Raw genomic sequence first — 19853 nt, forward strand, 5'->3', positions numbered from 1 at the left:
TCTTTAGTGTTTTGATTTTATACCTTAGTGCACTTTGCAACTGGTTCCCCCCCCCCGCCCCACCCTGTGTGGGCTTTACTGCATTTTCTTTTCCTCAACGGAGAGCCAGTTTGGGGTAGTGGTTAAGTGTGTGGACTCTTATGTGGGAGAATCGGGTTTGATTCCCCACTCCTCCACTTGCACCTGCTAGAATGGCCTTGGGTCAGCCAGAGCTCTGGCAGAGGTTGTCCTTGAAAGGGCAGCTGCTGTGAGAGCCCTCTCCAGCCCCACCCACCTCACAGGGTGTCTGTCTCCTGAGAGGCAGTTTGGTGTAGTGGTGAAGTGCGCAGACTCTTATCTGGGAGAACCGGGTTTGATTCCCCACTCCTCCACTTGCACCTGCTGGAATGGCCTTAGGTCAGCCATAGCTCTGGCAGAGGTTGTCCTTGAAAGGGCAGCTGCTGTGAGAGCCCTCTCCAGCCCCACCCACCTCACAGGGTGTCTGTTGTGGGGGAGGAAGATAAAGGAGATTGTGAGCCGCTCTGAGACTCTTCGGAGTGGAGGGCGGGATATAAATCCAATATCTTCATCTACCTCACAGGGTGTCTGTTGTGGGGGAGGAAGGTAAAGGAGATTGTGAGCCGCTCTGAGACTCTTCAGAGTGGAGGGCGGGACATAAATTCAATATCTTCTTCATCGTCTTCTTCTTGTTTGGGTCCTCCCCCCAATCCGTGCATGTTTTGCTTCTTCTAGTGGTTGATTCAGTATTACATTGCTTTATGTCTGGCATAAAAAGGTCAAGGTAGTCCCCTGTGCAAGCATCAGTCGTTTCCAACTCTGGAGTGACATCGCATCATGACGTTTTCACGGCAGACTTTTACGGGGTGGTTTGCAATTGCCTTCCCCAGTCATCTACACTTTCCCCAGTTCATCTACACTGGGTGCTCATTTTACCAACCTCAGAAGGCTGGAAGGCTGAGTCAACCTGGAGCCAGCAACCTGAACCCAGCTTCCACTGGGATCGAACTCAGGTCATGAGCAGAGAGCTTGGACTGCAGTACTGCAGCTTTACCACTCTGTGCCATGGGACTCTTATTCAGCATAAAACCCTGCAATTTAAATTTGCAGGGAGACATGCTGGTGATGTAATATCAAATTGACCACTAGAGGGCAAAAACACATGTGGAACAGGAGATAGAAAAAACCCTGAAGCATCAGGAATGGACAACACAGGAACGCAAAAAATTCCAGTGAAAGCACCCTCCTATGGCCTCCATGTGAGCAAAGATGCCCCCCCCCAAAACAAGACGTAAAACAGAACAGCTGGCCATTCCTCACTTGAACTTCAAGGTGCAATTCTGCCAATCGAAGGGAAAGAAGTTGACGTTGATGGGGCAGGCGCTTCGGAAGATGGCAGGCGGGAGCCAGTACACGTAGCCGCTGTCATAGAGCAGAATGTTGCAACTGTAGGTAATTTGGAATTCACCATCGTTGCTGTAGAGGGAGACAATGCCACATTGCCAAGGAGAGAGCTTAGTTCAGCCAGAGAATCTTGGCCTTATACGGCCTAGTTCAGCCCAGAGAATCTTGGCCTTATACAGTCTAGTTCAGCACAGAGAATCTTGGCCTTATGCGGCCTAGTTCGGCCCAGAGACTCTTGGCCTTATATGATCTAGTTCAGCCCAGAGAATTTTTGCCTTATACAGCCTAGTTCAGCCCAGAGAATCTTGGCTGTATATGACCTAGTTCAGCCCAGAGAATCTTGGCCTTATACATCTAGTTCAGAACGGAGAATCTTGGCCTAGTTCGGCCCAGAGAATCTTGGCCTTATATGATGTAGTTCAGCCCAGAGAAACTTGGCCTTATACGGCCTAGTTCAGCCCAGAGAATCTTAGCCTTATACGGCCTAGTTCAGCACAGAAAATCTTGGCCTTATGTGACCTAGTTCAGCCCAGAGAATCTTGTCTTTATATGACTTAGTTCATCCCGAAGTATCTTTTCCTTACAAGGCCTAGTTTGGCCTGGGGAATTTTGGCTTCATAGGACCTAGTTCAGCCCAGAGAATCTTCTGCTTACAAGGCCTAGTTCAGCATAGAGAATCTTCTTATAGACGCAGATCAAAGTAGAACTCTAACTTAACCGCAAAGTTCCCTGGGGGCCTGTTACTCATATGGAGCAGCCTGGCCTCCAATGAGAAGCTACAGTCTCTAGATCCAGCGCTTTAAAGACAAAGGAGCAGGGCTCCGCAAAAGAAAACTCGGCAGCTCTAGGAAATGGCTTCAGTTGGTACTCACTTGTTCTCTAGGACAATTTCGGGGAGCCACAACATGTCTGCCGGCAGGCGGAGGAGATCAATGCCTCCATATTCTGTCTTGTTCCACTGCAGCCTGTAGTCATTCCATCCCTGGGGATAGTCAAAAAGACGCCGTCTGGATTTTCTGTAATCTGCCATCTCTCTCTCTCTAGTACACCTTTATCCTTCCCTTCCTTCAATGAACTCTCCTGCGTCCATTTTATCCTCATGACCGCCAGTGAGGCAGGGTAAGTTGAGCTACAGAGAGTGACTGGCTCACAGCCACCCAGTTTTTGCGGCAGTGTCGCCGTTCGAACCTGGGTCTCTCAGCTCCTAGTCTGATACTCTTTACTCAGGCCTTGACGAATTTTCTTTAGCTGTAGGAGCCAGCCCTGAAATTTAGGAACCAGACTCTTTGTTCAGCCTTCTGGGGTTTGTATTTTCGTAGTATTTTATCACCACTGCTACAGAAAAACTGATGACTAAGGCCCTTTACAGATTCTCATAATTTTACTCAAGATATATGAGTATATGACGGAAGCATAAGATGTAAATAAATACAGAGGTAAGCCTGGCTGCCATCGTTATAAAAACCTCACAATGAAATCATTGCTGCAAATGCTAAGCATCAGGGCAACCTGGCACCTGGAGATTATCACTCTAACCATCACCCCACGTTGGAGACAGATCCATATAAGTAGCCATGGTAGTCTGTCTGTAACAGTAGAAAAGAATCATAGAGCTGGAAGGGTCCTCCAGGGTCATCTAATCCAACCCCTTGCACAATGCAGGAAACTCACCTAAATTCACAGGATCTTCATTGCTGTCAGATGGCCATCTAGCCTCTCTTTAAGAACCTCCAAGGAAGAGCCCACCACCTTCCGAGGAAGCCTGTTCCATCGAGGAACCGCTCTGACGGTCAGGAATCATAGAATCCTAGAGCTGGAAGGGACCTCCATGGTCATCTAATCCAACCCCTTGCACAATGCAGGAAATTCACCTAAATTTACAGGATCTTCATTGCTGTCAGATGGCCATCTAGCCTCTCTTTAAGAACCTCCAAGGAAGAGCCCACCACCTTCCGAGGAAGCCTGTTCCACTGAGGAACCGCTCTAACAGTCAGGAAGTTCTTCCTAATGTTGAGCCAGAAGTCTTTTGATTTAATTTCAATCCATTGGTTCTGGTTCCACCTTCTGGGGCCACAGAAAACAATTCCACCCCATCCTCTATAGGACAGCCCTTCAAGTACTTGAAGATGGTGATCATATCACTTCTCAGCCATCTCCTCTCCAGGCTAAACATCCCCAGCCCCTTCAACCTTTCTTCATAGGACTTGGTCTCCAGACCCCTCTAGATGACAACCCTTCAAGGACTTGAAGATGGTGATCCTATCACCTCTCAGTCGCCTTTTCTCCAGGCTAAACATCCCCAGCTCCTTCAGCCTTTCCTCACAGGACTCGGTCTCCAGACCCCTCGCCATCTTCATCGCCCTCCTCTGGACCCATCCCAGCTTGTCTATATCCTTCTTAAAATGTGGTGCCCAATACTCCAGGTGAGGTCTTACCAGAGCAGAGTAAAGCGATACCATCACTTCATGTGAAGAGCAAGAGTCCAGGAGCACCTAAAGACTAACAAAATTTGCGGCAGGAGAACCTTTTGTGACTTCTTCAGATACAGACGGAAGGTGAGTCCATCTGTCCTGTTTATTAGAAAATGGAACAATTTCAGATGCTGAATGACAATGGAAGACAAATGACAGCAGCAGGTGAATGACAACAGCAGGTATGATTGGATTAGGTGTGATAGGCAGATGGGTAGTAGGCATGGAGAAATCAGCATTGGTAAAGAGACAGAAAACCTAGATCTCGATTCAGTCCAGGATTTTGAAAAGAAAAAAAAAAAAACAGTGGGGGAACATTTTAACCTTCCAGGACATGTAGTCGCTTGTCAAGAAGGCTCTTGTCATTATCTCGAGGCACTTTTGCTTTCCAGTGTCTGCGCTTCGCTGCTATTGCTGTGTAACAGTCGAAACATTCCTTTCTGCCTAGTTTCAAGGTCGCTCTTACCAAGGTCGCTCTTGCCTGATAATGTGCCCACCTGCAAGAGGCCTGGGAAGAGTTTTGGAGGGAGGGACTGCTTGCTTCCCGCTTGGCGTGCTTCCACCATTTCTTTGAATGTGTAATGGTTCAGACCAGGGCTTTAAGAAAAGGGCAAAAGCCCGCCAAAGCCAGTTTTCACAAGGACCGTCTTGCTCTGATCTGTCATGTATCAATAAACAGCTGTCTGATCATTGAACTGCCGGGGTCTTGACATTGCTGACCTAAGAGCAGCAGTTCTCTTGGAAGGGGATTTCAAAGGTAGATTAGAGTCTGCCGAGTTGCAGCTGATAATGAAGCTCAACACGGCGCATCCTCCTGGACTGAATTGAGACCTAGGTTTCCTGTCTCATCACCAATGCTGCTTTCTGAACGCCTTCTACCCCTCTGCATACTGCACCTAACCCTATCATGCCTGCTGTTGTCATATTAGCTGCTATTGGCATCTGAAATTGGCATCTGGAATAATTGCATTCTCCAAGATGTAAGGACGGATGGATTCACGTGCCAGCTGTATCTGAAGCGAGCGGTGACTCATGCAAGCTCATACCCTGCCGCAGGTTTTGTTATTCTTTAACGACGCTCTTGTTCTTTATGGAGTGTCTTGCTTGAAATTAAACGGCACACTGTCGATATAACGGCTGTCGTTTCTTAACGTCTTCTTTCTGCCTTATATGAGGACAGCACCAGCAAAGGGCTAATTTTCTAGCAGGAGCTTCTTTGCATATTAGGCCACACCCCTCTGCTGTAGCCAATCCTCCAAGAGCTTACAGTAGGCCCTGTAAGAAGAGCCCTGTAAGCTCTTGGAGGATTGGCTACATCAAGGGTGTGTGGCCCAGGGGTGGAATTCTAGCAGAAGCTCCTTTGCATATTAGGCCACACCTCTCTGATGTAGCCAATCCTCCTGGAGCTTACAGTAGGCCCTGTTAAGAAGAGCCCTGTAAGCTCTTGGAGGATTGTCTACATCAAGGGTGTGTGGCCCAGGGGTGGAATTCTAGCAGAAGCTCCTTTGCATATTAGGCCACACCTCTGTGATGTAGCCAATCCTCCTGGAGCTTACAGTAGGCCCTGTAAGAAGAGCCCTGTAAGCTCTTGGAGGATTGGCTACATCAAAATGAGCCCTTCCATTCCCAAAAGAAAGGTAAGGCCATTTCGCTTCTTTCCTCAAAAGTTAAGAGGTGAAAACAGGGATTTTGTGTCGCAGGGTCGTGGCACTGTCGCAGCTGAATTGCCTATGAGCAATTGCAAATGCTTCTACTTACATGCTCAATCCATACACTGGTGGTGAGTGTTTCATCCGCCTCTTTCTGCAAAACAGAATAGAAGGGAGGCTGATTAAAACCAGGATTTCAGAAACAAGTGCGGGGAATGCTTGGGATGGGAAAGATGAGCGATCCATCGGCACCATACTCACAGGGTTGCCAGCCTCCAGGTGGGGCCTGGAGATCTCCCGCATTTATAACTGATCAGCCCCCCTGGGGAAAATACCAATGCAAACTAGGGTTTCAGTGGAATTACAGCAGAGCCTCCTCTTCTGCCTTTAACAGCAGCTTGCGACACAGGAATCAGGACGCAAGTTTTTAGGTAGCCTGGAAGTCATAGAATCCTAGAGTTGGAAGGGACCTCCAGGGTCATCGAGTCCAACCCCCTGCACAATGCAGGAAACTCACAAACACCTCCCCCTAAATTCACAGGATCCTAATTGCTGTCAGATGGCCATCTAACCTCTTTAATAACCTCCAAGGAAGGAGAGTCCACCTTGAAGAAAGGAAGGAATAAAGGAATGGAATGGAATCCTAGAGTTGGAAGGGACCTCCAGGGTCATCGAGTCCAACCCCCTGCACAATGCAGGAAACTCACAAGTACCTCCCCCTAAATTCACAGGATCCTCATTGCTGTCAGATGGCCATCTAGCCTCTGTTTCAAAACCTCCAAGGAAGGAGAGCCCACCACCTCCTGAGGAAGCCTGTTCCACAGAGGAACCGCTCTAACGGTCAGGAAGTTCCTTCTAATGTTGAGCCAGAAACTCTTTTATTTAATTTCAACCCATTGGTTCTGGTCTGACCTTCTGGGGAACAGAAAACAATTCCACCCCATCCTGTATATGACAGCCCTTCAAGTACCTGAAGATGGTGATCCTATCACCTCGCAGCTTAGGATTGTCTACCGATTCCTGTAGGTCCAATGGTCTAGTTAAGGGGTGGCCAACGGTAGCTCTCCAGATGTTTTTTGCCTACAACTCCAATCAGCCCCAACCATCAGCCATGCTAAGTGGGGCTGATGGAAGCTGTAGGCAAAAAAACATCTGGAGAGCTACCGTTGGCCACCCCTGTTGTCAAGAGTGCCTATTGCTGTGATTATAATGAGATGAGATTGGTGCCTGTATGTAACCTATGGTAACCCCTGAGTCCTGCTTGGCTGTTATCTGTCTGCTTTTATTCTTCAGCCTGTTATGTCTGCAACCCACCAGGTCACCTTTCAACCCTGGGAACTAGACAGAGAGTTGTTCCAAGACCAACCACTGTTATCTATACTTCCAGAGACTCTCACAGTTTTTAGTGGGCAGTCGTGTTGGTCTGAATCAGTAGAACAAAGTAGGAGTCAAGTTGCGCCTTTTAAGACCAACAGAGCTTTATTCAGAACGTAAGGTTTCGTGTGCTAGAAGCACACTTCATTAGGCCGTGGCTGCTTTTATGTTCCTATGTCTGGGGCAGTGATGCTTTGTATTCTTGCTGCTTGTGGTGGGGGCGGCAGTGGGAGGGCTCCTGGAGTTCTGGCCCCACTGATGGACCTCCTGATGGCACTTGGGTTTTTTGGCCACTGTGTGAAACAGAGTGTTGGACTGGCTGGGCCATTAGCCTGATCCAACATGGCTTCTCTTATGTTCTTATGTCTGGGGCAGTGATGTTCTGCTTTCTTGGTGCTTGTGGGGCAGAGTGGGAGGGCTTCTGGAGTTCTCCCCCGTATGGTGGACCTCCTGATGGAACCTGGGTTTTGGCCACTGTGTGACACAGAGTTTTGGACTGGATGGGCTAGTGGCTTGGTCAAACATGGTTCTCTTATGTTCTTATGTCTGCGGCAGTGATGCTCTGCTTTCTTGGTGCTTGTGGGGCATGAGTGGGAGGGCTTCTGGAGTTCTCCCCCATATGGTGGACCTCCTGATGGCACCTGGGTTTTGGACACTGTGTAATTAGACCTGATGGGCCACTAGCCTGATCCAACATGGCTTCACTTATGTTCCTATGTCTCGGGCACTGATGCTCTGTATTCTTGCTGCTTGGGGCAGGGCACAGTGGGAGGGCTCTTGGAGTTCTGGCCCTACTGGTGGACCTCCTTAGGGCACCTGGGTTTTGGCCACTGGGTAACACAGAGTGTTGGACTGGATGGCCATTGGCCTGATCCAACATGGCTTCTCCTATGTTCTTATGTGACACAGAGTGTTGGACTGGATGGGCCACTGGCCTGATCCAACATGGCTTCTCTTAAGTTCCTATGTCTGGAGATCAGTTCTAATTCCGCAAGGTCTCCAGCCCCCCCCCCCCCCCTTACAGTTGTTATCTCTTGTTTGGGACCAGTGGGTGCCTCCCCTTCAGGCCTGTGGAAGAACTCACCAAGGAAACCAGATTGGAGAGGGTCAGCGCCAAATAAACGGTGAGGGTCTCGTCTTTGGAAGCCACCGGCCTCAGGTCCTTGTTGTAGCCTCTCTCCACGAAGAGATGGTTTATGAGGGTCTCCTCCATGTTCACAGCTAGGGTGCCTGGAGAGGCAGGGAGACAAGGGGAGCTGAGTGTGCATGAAGGCTAAGCAACACAGGAACTTCCTGGGATGTATGGGTGGAGCCTGGGGAGGGGAGGGACCTCAGCAGGGTATTATGGGAGATCTCCGGGAATCTCCCAGAGCAGCCATGTTCTCTAGGGGAACTGATCTCTGCAATTGAGAGCTCCTGGAGAACTGATGAAAGCTTCAAGAGGGGGTTGGATAAGCATACGGAGCAGAGGTCCATCAGTGGCTATTAGCCACTGCATATTGTTGGAACTCTCTGTCTGAGGCAAGTGATGCTCTATATTCTTGGTGCTTGGGGGGGGGGCACAGTGGGAGGTCTTTGAGTGTCCTGGCCCCACTGGCGGACCTCCTGATGACACCTGGGGTTTTTTTTGGGAGGGGGGGGTGGGTTTGACCACTGTGTGACACAGAGTGTTGGACTGGATGGGCCACTGGCGTGATCCAGCATGGCTTCTCTTATGATCTTATGATGCTCTGTATTCTTGGTGCTTGGGGGTGGGGCACAGTGTGAGGACTTTCAGTGTCCAGGTCCCACTGGTGGACTGTCTCACGGCACTCTGTTTATTAGACCACTTTGTGACACAGAGTGTTGGACTGGATGGGCCATTGGCCTGATCCAAGATGGCTTCTCTTATGTTCTTATGTGACACAGAGTGTTGGACTGGATGGGCCACTGGCTGATCCAACAGGGCTTCTCTTATGTTCTTATGTGACACAGAGTGCTGGACTGGATGGGCCATTGGCCTGATCCAACAGGGCTTCTCTTATGTTCTTCTGTGACACAGAGTGTTGGACTGGATGGGCCATTGGCCTGATCCAACAGGGCTTGTCTTATGTTCTTCTGTGACACAGAGTGTTGGACTGGATGGGCCACTGGCCTGATCCAACAGGGCTTCTCTTATGTTCTTATGTGACACAGAGTGTTGGACTGGATGGGCCATTGGGCTGATCCAACATGGCTTCTCTTATGTTCTTATGTGACACAGAGTGTTGGACTGGAGGGGCCACTGGCCTGATCCAACATGGCTTCTCTTATGTTCTTATGTCTGGGGCAGTGATGCTCTGTATTCTTGGTGCTTGGGGGGGGCACAGTGGGAGGGCTTCTAGTGTCCTGGCCCCACTGGTGGACCTCTTGATGGCACTTGGGTTTTTTGGCCTCTGTGTGACACAGTGTTGGACTTGATGGGCCATTGGCCTGATCCAACATGGCTTCTCTTATGTTCTTATGGCCGAGAGGAGCCTTCCCATTGCACTCATATACCGGATTCGTTACAAAGTGCTGGTCATTACCTTTGAAGCCCTATATGGCCGAGAACCTGCCTACCTTAGGGACCGTCTCTCCCCGCACGAACCCCAGAGAGCACTGAGGTCAGCAGGGAAGAACCTGCTGACTATCCCCGGGCCAAAAGAGGCAAAACTCCAGAGTACCCGTTCTCGGGCTTTCTCTGTCATGGCTCCACAGCTGTGGAATCAGCTTCCAGAAGAGATGCGGGCCCTGCGGGACTTTAAACAGTTCCGCAGGGCCTGCAGGACCACCTTGTTCCGAATGGCCTTCACTGAGTAGAACTGCTAAGCAAAACTTGCCATCCGGGTAATAGCACAAAAATATTAATGTTATTGTTTTTAGAATTTTAATGGATTTTAATTAATTGTAGTTAAAATGTTATATTATACAATGTGTGTATTGAATTCTTGTTGTTAGCCGCCCTGAGCCTGCTTCGGCCGGGAGGGCGGGATGCAAATAAAATGTGATGATGTGATGGTGATGACTCATCAGTGCAATGGAAAGGCGCCACTCGGCTGCTTTCAACCCGAAAGCGACTGGGCACTGCTAAGAAGAAGAATGCAGATTTATACCCCACTCTTCTCTCTGAATCAGAGACTCGGAGCGGCTCACAATCTCCTTTATCTTCCTCCCCCACAACAGACACCCTGTGAGGTGGGTGGGGCTGAGAGAACTCTCCCAGAAGCTGCCCTTTCAAGCACAACTCTGCAAGAGCTATGGCTAGCCCGAGGCCATTCCAGCAGGTGCAAGTGGAGGAGTGGAGAATCAAACCCTGTGAGATAGGTGGGGGTGCGAGAGCTCTCCCACCCTTCTCTCTGAATCAGAGACTCGGACCGGCTCACAATCTCCTTTATCTTCCTCCCCCACAACAGACACCCTGTGAGGTGGGTGGGGCTGAGAGAACTCTCCCAGAAGCTGCCCTTTCAAGCACAACTCTGCGAGAGCTATGGCTGACCCAAGGCCATTCCAGCAGCTGCAAGTAGAGGAGTGGGGAATCCAACCCAGTTCTCCCAGAGAAGAGTCTGCGCACGTAACCAACACGGTCCCCAACCTTTTTGGCACCAGGAACCGGTTATGTGGAAGACAATTTTTCCATGGACCAGCGGGGTGGGAATTGTATCATCCCAAAACCATTGCCCACTCCCCACCCTGCTGGTCCATGGAAAAATTGTCTTCCACATAACCGGTTCCTGGTGCCAAAAAGGTTGGGGACCGCTGACCTAGGGTGCCATGGGGGGGGGGGGGGCGGCGAATTGGACTCCCTTCTAGAACCAGAAGGAAGGGGGAGAATCCTCCTCCAGTGCTCTCTGAAGAGAATCATAGAATCCTAGAGTTGGAAGGGACCTCCAGGGTCATCTAGTCCAACCCCCTGCACAATGCAGGAAACTCACAAACGCCTCCCCCTATATTCACAGGATCCTCATTGCTGTCAGATGGCCATCTAGCCTCGGTTTAGAAACCTCCAAGGAAGGAGAGCCCACCACCTCCCGAGGGAGCCCATTCCACTGAGGAACGACTCTAAACTCACAAACCCCTCCCCTTAAATTCACGGGATCTTCATTGCTGTCAGATGGCCATCCAGCCTCTGTTTTAAAATCTCCAAGGAAGGAGAGCCCACCACCTCCCGAGGAAGCCTGTTCCACTGAGGAATCGCTCTAACGGTCAGGAAGTTCTTCCTAATGTTTTTTTATTTTATATTTAAACCATTTTTATTGATAACATATGGTAACAATTTCCATTAATAACTTCTTTTCATCTATCCCATATGCTTCTTTCTAATCACCCCTCCCCCCGTTACTTGACCCCCGCCAGTGTTATTTACTCAAAATACGAACATTAAAAGGTACCCTTAATTCCTAAGAACTAAAATTAATATTCTTCTTTCTTCTAAAATTTAATCATTATTAAAAATTGTCCAATGTCCTTTTACTTTCCACTTATCTTCTACATAACTTCTAAATTTTTTCCACTCCCTTTTAAAATCTTCTAAATCTTAAAGTTCTTCTTAATTTGTCCATCTCACTCCATGTCATAACTTTTACATTCCAGTCCCATTTCTCTGGTATTTTTTCTTGCTTCCATAACTGTGTATACAATGTCCTAGCAGCTGAAAGCAAGTACCAAATTATAGTTCCATCTTCTTTTGGAAATGTTTCCATTTGTAATCCCAACAGAAAAGTCTCTGCAGCTTTCTTGAATTCATATCCCAAGTTCTTCCTCATGTTGAGCCGGAAACTCTTCTGATTTAATTTCAACCCCTTGGTTCTGGTGTAGTGGTTAGGTGTGCGGACTCTTATCTGGGAGAACCGGGTTTGATTCCCCACTCCTCCACTTGTACCTGCTAGCATGGCCTTGGGTCAGCCATAGCTCTGGCAGAAGTTGTCCTTGAAAGGGCAGCTGCTGGGAGAGCCCTCTCAGCCCCACCCACCTCACAGGGTGTCTGTTGTGGGGGAGGAAGGTAGAGGAGATGGTGAGCCGCTCTGAGACTCTTCGGAGTGGAGGGCGGGATATAAATCCAATATCTTCTTCTACCTTACAGGGTGTCTGTTGTGGGGGAGGAAGGGAAAGGAGATTGTGAACCGCTCTGAGAATCTTCGTAGTGGAGGGCGGGGTATAAATCCAATATCTGCTTCTACCTCACAGGGTGTCTGTTGTGGGGGAGGAAGGGAAAGGAGATTGTGAGCCGCTCTGAGACTCTTTGGAGTGGAGGGCGGGATATAAATCCAATATCTTCATCTACCTCACAGGGTGTCTGTTGTGGGGGAGGAAGGGAAAGGAGATGGTGAGCCGCTCTGAGACTCTTTGGAGTGGAGGGCGGGATATAAATCCAATTTCTTCATCTACCTCACAGGGTGTCTGTTGTGGGGGAGGAAGGGAAAGGAGATTGTGAGCCCCTCTGAGACTCTTTGGAGTGGAGGGCGGGATATAAATCCAATATCTTCATCTACCTCACAGGGTGTCTGTTGTGGGGGAGGAAGGGAAAGGAGATTGTGAGCTCCTCTGAGACTCTTTGGAGTGGAGGGCGGGATATAAATCCAATATCTTCATCTACCTCACAGGGTGTCTGTTGTGGGGGAGGAAGGGAAAGGAGATTGTGAGCCCCTCTGAGACTCTTCGGAGTGGAGGGCGGGATATAAATCCAATATCTTCTTCTTCTACCTTCTGGTAGAACACTGAGGTGCCCGGGCCACATTGAAGTGGGTAGCGCTGAACCTAGTGGTGCCCCTATGAGCATGCGAGGAGGTGGGGGAGCGTGGCGGTGCCGCGGAGGGAGGGAAGGGTGGCAGTGGGGGGGGGCTGGGGCAGCCTGGGGGGGGGTGTGCCCCCGTGCACCTAGGGCCCCCAGGGGTGCAGGGCAGCAGGCAGTGAGTCTGCCTGGGGTGCCACATGCCCTAGGGCCAGCCCTGTTCCCAGGCACCCACTCCATTGGACCTGGGCGTGCTTTCACAGATAGAGCAAAGCTGGAGTCCGGTAGCACCTTTAAGACCACGAAACCTTGTTCTGTTGCTCTTAAAGTAAGAAGAAGAAGAAGAAGGAGACAACAATGAAGATGACGACAAAGACAACGATGACGAAGAAGAAGACTGTAGATTTATACCCCACTCTTCTCTCTGAAGAGCCCCGTGGCGCAGAGTGTGAAAGCTGCAGAACTGCGTCCTAAGCTCTGCTCACGACCTGAGCTTGGTCCCCGGCGGAAGCTGGGTTTTCAGGTAGCTGGCTCGAGGTTGACTCAGCCTTCCATCCTTCCGAGGTTGGTCAAATGAGGACTCAGCTGGGTGGGGGGTGGGGAAGTGTAGATGACTGGGGAAGGCAATGGCAAACCACCCCGTCAAAAGTCTGCCGTGAAAACGTTGTGAAAGCGATGTCGCCCCAGAGTCGGAAACGACTGGTGATTGCCCGGGGGACCTTTCCTTTTCCTTCTCTCTGAATTAGAGTCTCAGAGCGGCTTACAATCTCCTTTATCTCCTTCCCCCACAACAGACACCCTGTGAGGTGGGTAGGGCTGAGAGAGCTCTCCCAGAAGCTGCCCTTTCTAGGACAACTCTGCCAGAGCTATGGCTGACCCAAGGCCATTCCAGCAGCTGCAAGTGGAGAAGTGGGGATTCAAACCCCGTTCTCCCAGATAAGAGAGCTATGGCTGACCCAAGGCCATTCCAGAAGCTGCAAGTGGAGGAGTGGGGAATCAAACCCCGTTCTCCCAGATAAGAGACCTTTGGCTGACCCAAGGCCATTCCAGCAGCTGCAAGTGGAGAAGTGGGGAATCAAACCCGGTTCTCCCAGATAAGAGAGCTATGGCTGACCCAAGGCCATTCCAGCAGCTGCAAGTAGAGGAGTGGGGAATCAAACCCCGTTCTCCCAGATAAGAGACCTTTGGCTGACCCAAGGCCATTCCAGCAGCTGCAAGTGGAGGAGTGGGGAATCAAACCCGGTTCTCCCAGATAAGAGAGCTATGGCTGACTCAAGGCCATTCCAGCAGCTGCAAGTGGAGGAGTGGGGAATCAAACCCGGTTCTCCCAGATAAGAGAGCTCTGGCTGACCCAAGGCCATTCCAGCAGGTGCAAGTGGAGGAGGGAGGAATCAAACCCGGTTCTCCCAGATAAGAGAGCTCTGGCTGACCCAAGGCCATTCCAGCAGCTGCAAGTGGAGGAGTGGGGAATCAAACCCGGTTCTCCCAGATAAGAGAGCTCTGGCTGACCCAAGGCCATTCCAGCAGGTGCAAGTGGAGGAGGGAGGAATCAAACCCGGTTCTCCCAGATAAGAGAGCTCTGGCTGACCCAAGGCCATTCCAGCAGCTGCAAGTGGAGGAGTGGGGAATCAAACCCGGTTCTCCCAGATAAGAGAGCTCTGGCTGACCCAAGGCCATTCCAGCAGGTGCAAGTGGAGGAGGGAGGAATCAAACCCGGTTCTCCCAGATAAGAGAGCTATGGCTGACTCAAGGCCATTCCAGCAGGTGCGAGTGGAGGAGTGGGGAATCAAACCCGGTTCTCCCAGATAAGAGAGCTCTGGCTGACCCAAGGCCATTCCAGCAGGTGCAAGTGGAGGAGGGAGGAATCAAACCCGGTTCTCCCAGATAAGAGAGCTATGGCTGACCCAAGGCCATTCCAGCAGCTGCAAGTGGAGGAGTGGGGAATCAAACCCGGTTCTCCCAGATAAGAGAGCTATGGCTGACCCAAGGCCATTCCAGCAGCTGCAAGCGGAGGAGGGGGGAATCAAACCCAGTTGTCTCAGAAAAGGGTCCACACAGTTAACCCCTACACCAAACTGATTCTCTGGACTCCAACTTTGTTCTCCGACTACCGGACTCCAACTTTGTTCTGTCGCTTCAGACCAACGCGGCTGCCCCCCTGGATCTAGATACGCACCTACATACTCAGAAAAGTACACCTAATCTAACCCGTAGCTCAGCCACGGAAGTAGCGTCAACAGCCCTCGGCGCTACCGGGATTCCAGCGTGCGCCACCAATCCCAACTGGCACCCCCCGCCTACCATCCCCTTGTGACTATTGAGCTCTGCCCAGCAAGTCGAACAGGTGGAATCCCAGTCGATTTCTGATGTCAACATCAGAAGCTGACTTTTTTTAGGCCATGGTGAAGTCATCAGGAGTTGACTTCTTTTAGCCATCGTCCCAGCGCACCCTCGGCTTAACACCCCTGGCTCAGCCAAAGTTCCGATTTGCGTGCCGAAGAAAGAAAAGGTTCTCGACGCAAATGCAGAGTACCCAAGGCCTCGCCCTCCACCCTTGAATTTGACAATAAATGCCTAGAGACGAACAAATGGTTTCCAAGCAGATGAGGATTCCGGTATCAGGAATTAGGTAGTGAACACGCAGTCCACGTTCAGCTCTGTTCTTGGCGTTAGCAGGAAGCACCTGCTGGACTTTGCTCCCCCATGAGTCCATGCAGGTGCCAAGAAATTCAAGCTCCATCCTTACCTGGAAGGACAAAGACCCCAAAGAGCGTGAACCACAGTCCCGGCGTCTCCATGCTGGCACCTGCGTCTCCAGAACCACGTCCCTTCCCTCCGTCTCCGAGCGTATCTGCTGAAAAACGGACGGAAGTCCACGCTGAGAGCCTGATGATGGAATGCAAATGGACAGTGGCAGGTGGTTGGCCTGGGGGGTGGGGGAAGGGACAAAATAGCAGCCGGACCGGGAGACAAGAGGTGGCAATCCGATCCCTTCCTTCCCCCCGGGGTGCCAAGAGGGAATGAGCTGTTCTGCTTGCAGTAAACAAAAGTGCAAGGAACTGGCTGGGGGGGGGGGTGCTGTCAGCATGAGGAATTCCTCTGCCCGGGGTCACGTCAGGGAGGAATGAGAGTTGCCAACCTCCAGATGGGGCCTGGAGATCTTCCCAGAATTGCAAGAGGTCTCCAGACGACAGAGAGCAGTTCCCCTAGAGACGACAGGTGTGTAGTCCTGAACAGCTGGGTTTGCATTTAAGGGCCAACGAGATTTTTGGAATGTAAACGTTTCGATCCAGAATCATAAGAGTTGGAAGAGACCTCCAGTTCAACCCCCTGCACAATGCAGGAAACTCACAAACCCCTCCCCCTAAATTTGTAGGATCTTCATTGCTGTCAGATGGCCATCCAGCCTCTGTTGAAAAACCTCCAAGCAAGGAGAGCCCACCACCTCCCAAGGAGGAAGTCTGTTCCAATGAGGAACCGCTCGAACGGTCAGGAAGTTCTTCCTCATGTTGAGCCGGAAACTCTTTTGATTTAATTTCAACCCATTGGTTCTGGTCCTGCCTTCTGGGGCCACAGAAAACAATTCCAAATTCAAGTACTTGACAGCCCTTCAAGTACTTGAAGATGGTGATCATACCACCTCTCAGCCGCCTCCTCTCCAGGCGAAACATGCCCAGAGGAGTTAGCCGTGTGAACTTATAGCCTGTTGCTGCAAAATAGTAAAGAGTTCAGTAGCACCTTTAAAACTAACACATTTTATTGTTGCACAAGCTTTCGAGGAAACACGGCTCTTTTCGAGAGTCAAAGCTCTCTTTGTTCCCTTTCAAACAGCCTTCGTGTTTCATTTTAGTAGCTGGTAGCCAACGGATTTTTTTTTGTTATTTCAAACAGACCACTTTTAGTAACTGACTACCGAAGGATTTGGTTTACCTTTTCATACAAAGCTGCTTGCGTCTGGTTAGCAAAGCGTGGTTTAGCTGCGTTGGAGGGAAACGGCTTTCTTCTGTTGTCACCTCTTTGTTGCGCTTCTGTATCGCTGTGGTGTGCCGTTTAAAATGTTTGTAGCACTTCCCAGAATGCTACTTCCCACCCTTTTCATGGTGTGATCTTCCTTGAACTTTTTCTTACCATTCTAAGTTGAGCTCTATAGCACTATGAGACCAATATAGCACTTCAGTGCTACAGCAGCGCAATTGGGATGCCTTGACACCACTATGGTATATTAAGAACATAAGAGAAGCCATGTTGGATCAGGCCAATGGCCCATCCAGTCCAACATTCTGTCATACAGTGGGCAAACAACCCAGGTGCCATCAGTGGGGCCAGGTCACTAGAAGCCCACCCACTGTTGCCCCCCCTCCACAAACACCAAGAATACAGAGCATCACGTGCCCCAGACAGTTTCATCTATTTCGTTGTTCAGTCACAGTCGAGTCAGACTCTTTGCGACCTCATGGACCAAGTCACGCCAGGCCCTCCTGTCTTCCACCATCCTCCGAAGTCTGCTCAAATTCGTGTTTGTTACATCAGTAACGCTGTCCAGCCACCTCATCTTTTGCCGTCCCCTTCTTCTTTTGCCTTCTGTCTTTCCCAGCATCAGGGTCTTCTCCAGGGAGTGCTCCCTTCTCATTTGGTGGCCAAAGTATTTGAGCTTCAGCATCTGACCTTCCAGGGAACAGTCTGGGTTGATTTCCCTTAGGACTGACTGATTGGATCTTCTTGCAGTCCAAGGGACTCTCGAGAGTCTTCTCCAGCACCACATCTCAAAAACATCTATTCTTCTGCGCTCGGCCTTCCTTGTGATCCATCTCTCACAGCCGTACATTACTACTGGGAATACCATTGCTTTGACAATACAGACTTTTGTTGGCAGGGTGATGTCTCTACTTTTTATTATACTGCCCAGGTTCGCCTTAGCTGTCCTCCCAAGGAGCAAACGTCTTTTCATTTCATGGCTACAGTCACCATCTGCAGTGATGTTGGATCCCACAAATGTGAAGTCTGTCGCTATACCTTGTGGCTAATACCCACTGATGGACCTCTGCTTCATATGTTCAAGCGCTATAGCACTCTACTTAGAATATTTTAAAAAGAAGTTTGAGAAAGAAAGGGGGAGGGGGGAAGTGGCCAGATTGCTTCAGAGACGGCTCATTAATCGAATGAAATCCACTGGATGAGACTTCCTGCCCTTGTATCACTTTACTCAGAACCGGGCCAACGGTAGATAGTTTTCATTGGGAAAGGGACCTTTGTCAGATATGAGTTGGATTGTATTTGATGAAGGCAGCTTGGACTCTTCGAAGTGTATCCCCAGAAAATATTGTCGGTCTCTAAGGGCCCGATGGGTTGCATCTTTGCTTCATTCTCGTGGCCCCTTCTTACACGCCCAGGGAAATGCTGATCACCACTTTGGGGTCAGAAAGGACTTGTTCTCCAGGCCAACTTGGATCCCCCAGTTTGGAGGCCCTCCCCCCACTTCAGGGTCATCAGAAAGCAGTGTGGGGGGGGGGGGGAGGAAATATCTGCTGGGCACTCCATCATTCCCTATGGAAACGAATTCCCATAGGGTATAATGGAGAATTGATCTTTGGGTATCTGGAGCTCTGGGGTGGCTGTTTTTTGTTTGTTTGTTTTTTTAGATAGAGGCACCAAATCTGCAGCGTAGCATTCCATGCCTCTCCTCAAAATACCCTCCAAGTTTCAAAAGGATTGGACCAGGGAGTCCAATTCTATGAGCCCCCAAAGAAGGTGTCCCCAGCCTTCATGGTGTGATCTTCATGTTATGTAGAGAGCCAGTTTGGTGTCGTGGTTAAGTGTGCGGACTCTTATCTGGGAGAACCGGGTTTGATTCCCCACTCCTCCACTTGCACCTGCTGGCATGGCCTTGGGTCAGCCACAGCTCTGGCAGAGGTTGTCCTTGAAAGGGCAGCTGCTGTGGGAGCCCTCTCCAGCCCCACCCACCTCACAGGGTGTCTGTTGTGTGGAAGTAAAGGAGATTGTGAGCCGCTCTGAGACTCTTTGGAGTGGAGGGCGGGATATAAATCCAATATCTTCATCTACCTCACAGGGTGTCTGTTGTGGGGGAGGAAGGGAAAGGAGATTGTGAGCCGCTCTGAGACTCTTCGGAGTGGAGGGCGGGATATAAATCCAATATCTTCATCTACCTCACAGGGTGTCTGTTGTGGGGGAGGAAGGGAAAGGAGATTGTGAGCCGCTCTGAGACTCTTTGGAGTGGAGGGCGGGATATAAATCCAATATCTTCATCTACCTCACAGGGTGTCTGTTGTGGGGGAGGAAGGGAAAGGAGATTGTGAGCTGCTCTGAGACTCTTCGGAGTGGAGGGCGGGATATAAATCCAATATCTTCATCTACCTCACAGGGTGTCTGTTGTGGGGGAGGAAGGGAAAGGAGATTGTGAGCCGCTCTGAGACTCTTTGGAGTGGAGGGCGGGATATAAATCCAATATCATCATCATCATCTTCTTCTTCTTCTTCTTCTTCTTCTTCTTCTTCTTCTTCTTCTTCTTCTTCTTCTTCATTATTTCCAATGAAGGGAAGGAACCGAAAAGTTGCGCGGTCCCTTTAAATGTGAAGGCCCGAACTCCCTTTGGAGTTCAAAGCTGTAGACAAGTGGCACCTTTAAGACCAACTAAATTTTATTCGGAATGCAAGCTTCCGTATGCTCTAAGGTTAGAGCATACGAAAGCTTACATTCCGAATAAAATTTAGTTGGTCTTAAAGGTGCGGCGCAACTTGTTTACTGCTTCGCTCTGTCGCTTCAGACCGACACGGCTGCCCACTCGGATCTACCTTTGGAGTTCAGTTACGCTTGCCACAGCCTTGCTTCTGGCTCCATCCCCAAAGTCTCCTAGCTCCACCCTCAAAGTCCTCTGGTATTTCTTGAATTGGGCCTGGCAACCCTACTTGGCAGTGCTCCTTAATTCACACCCATCGGGCCACTGGGCTTCACAGCAGAATGAAGACGGACTGCCCGGCTTGGACACGGTGCTCTGTGATGTGGGGGAAAGGGTCCTCCGGGCTGGGCTGGGGCCGTGGGCACACCCGGAGTTCTTCTTGCGGCTTTGTCGGGAGCAGCTGCTGCATCTCTGGAACCGCCCTGCCATCCCCCTGGGTGGCCAGGCGCCCAGCCTGCTCCATCCATCAATGTCCCCCTGACAGGCGCTTCCTGTCCCAGTGGAAACGATCTTCGGGGCCACGGGGTTATGCGACG

General features: G+C 50.3%; 1 protein-coding gene across 1 annotated transcript in view; it reads right to left on the minus strand.

The window, feature by feature from the left end:
* Positions 1 to 15476, minus strand: part of LOC132574469 (acetylcholine receptor subunit delta-like) — a 41464-nt gene extending 25988 nt beyond the window's left edge. The window contains exons 1-5 of the mRNA XM_060242822.1: positions 15370 to 15476; positions 7980 to 8125; positions 5631 to 5675; positions 2274 to 2383; positions 1318 to 1473 (exon numbers count right to left, since the gene is read on the minus strand). Of these exons, the coding sequence (XP_060098805.1) occupies positions 1318 to 1473; positions 2274 to 2383; positions 5631 to 5675; positions 7980 to 8125; positions 15370 to 15421 (509 nt within the window). The 5' untranslated portion in view covers positions 15422 to 15476. The remainder of the gene's footprint in view (positions 1 to 1317; positions 1474 to 2273; positions 2384 to 5630; positions 5676 to 7979; positions 8126 to 15369) is intronic.
* Between the last annotated feature and the right edge of the window lie 4377 nt (positions 15477 to 19853).

Source organism: Heteronotia binoei, chromosome 6, assembly GCF_032191835.1.
Source record: "Heteronotia binoei isolate CCM8104 ecotype False Entrance Well chromosome 6, APGP_CSIRO_Hbin_v1, whole genome shotgun sequence".
NCBI classification, from domain to species: Eukaryota; Metazoa; Chordata; class Lepidosauria; order Squamata; family Gekkonidae; genus Heteronotia; species Heteronotia binoei.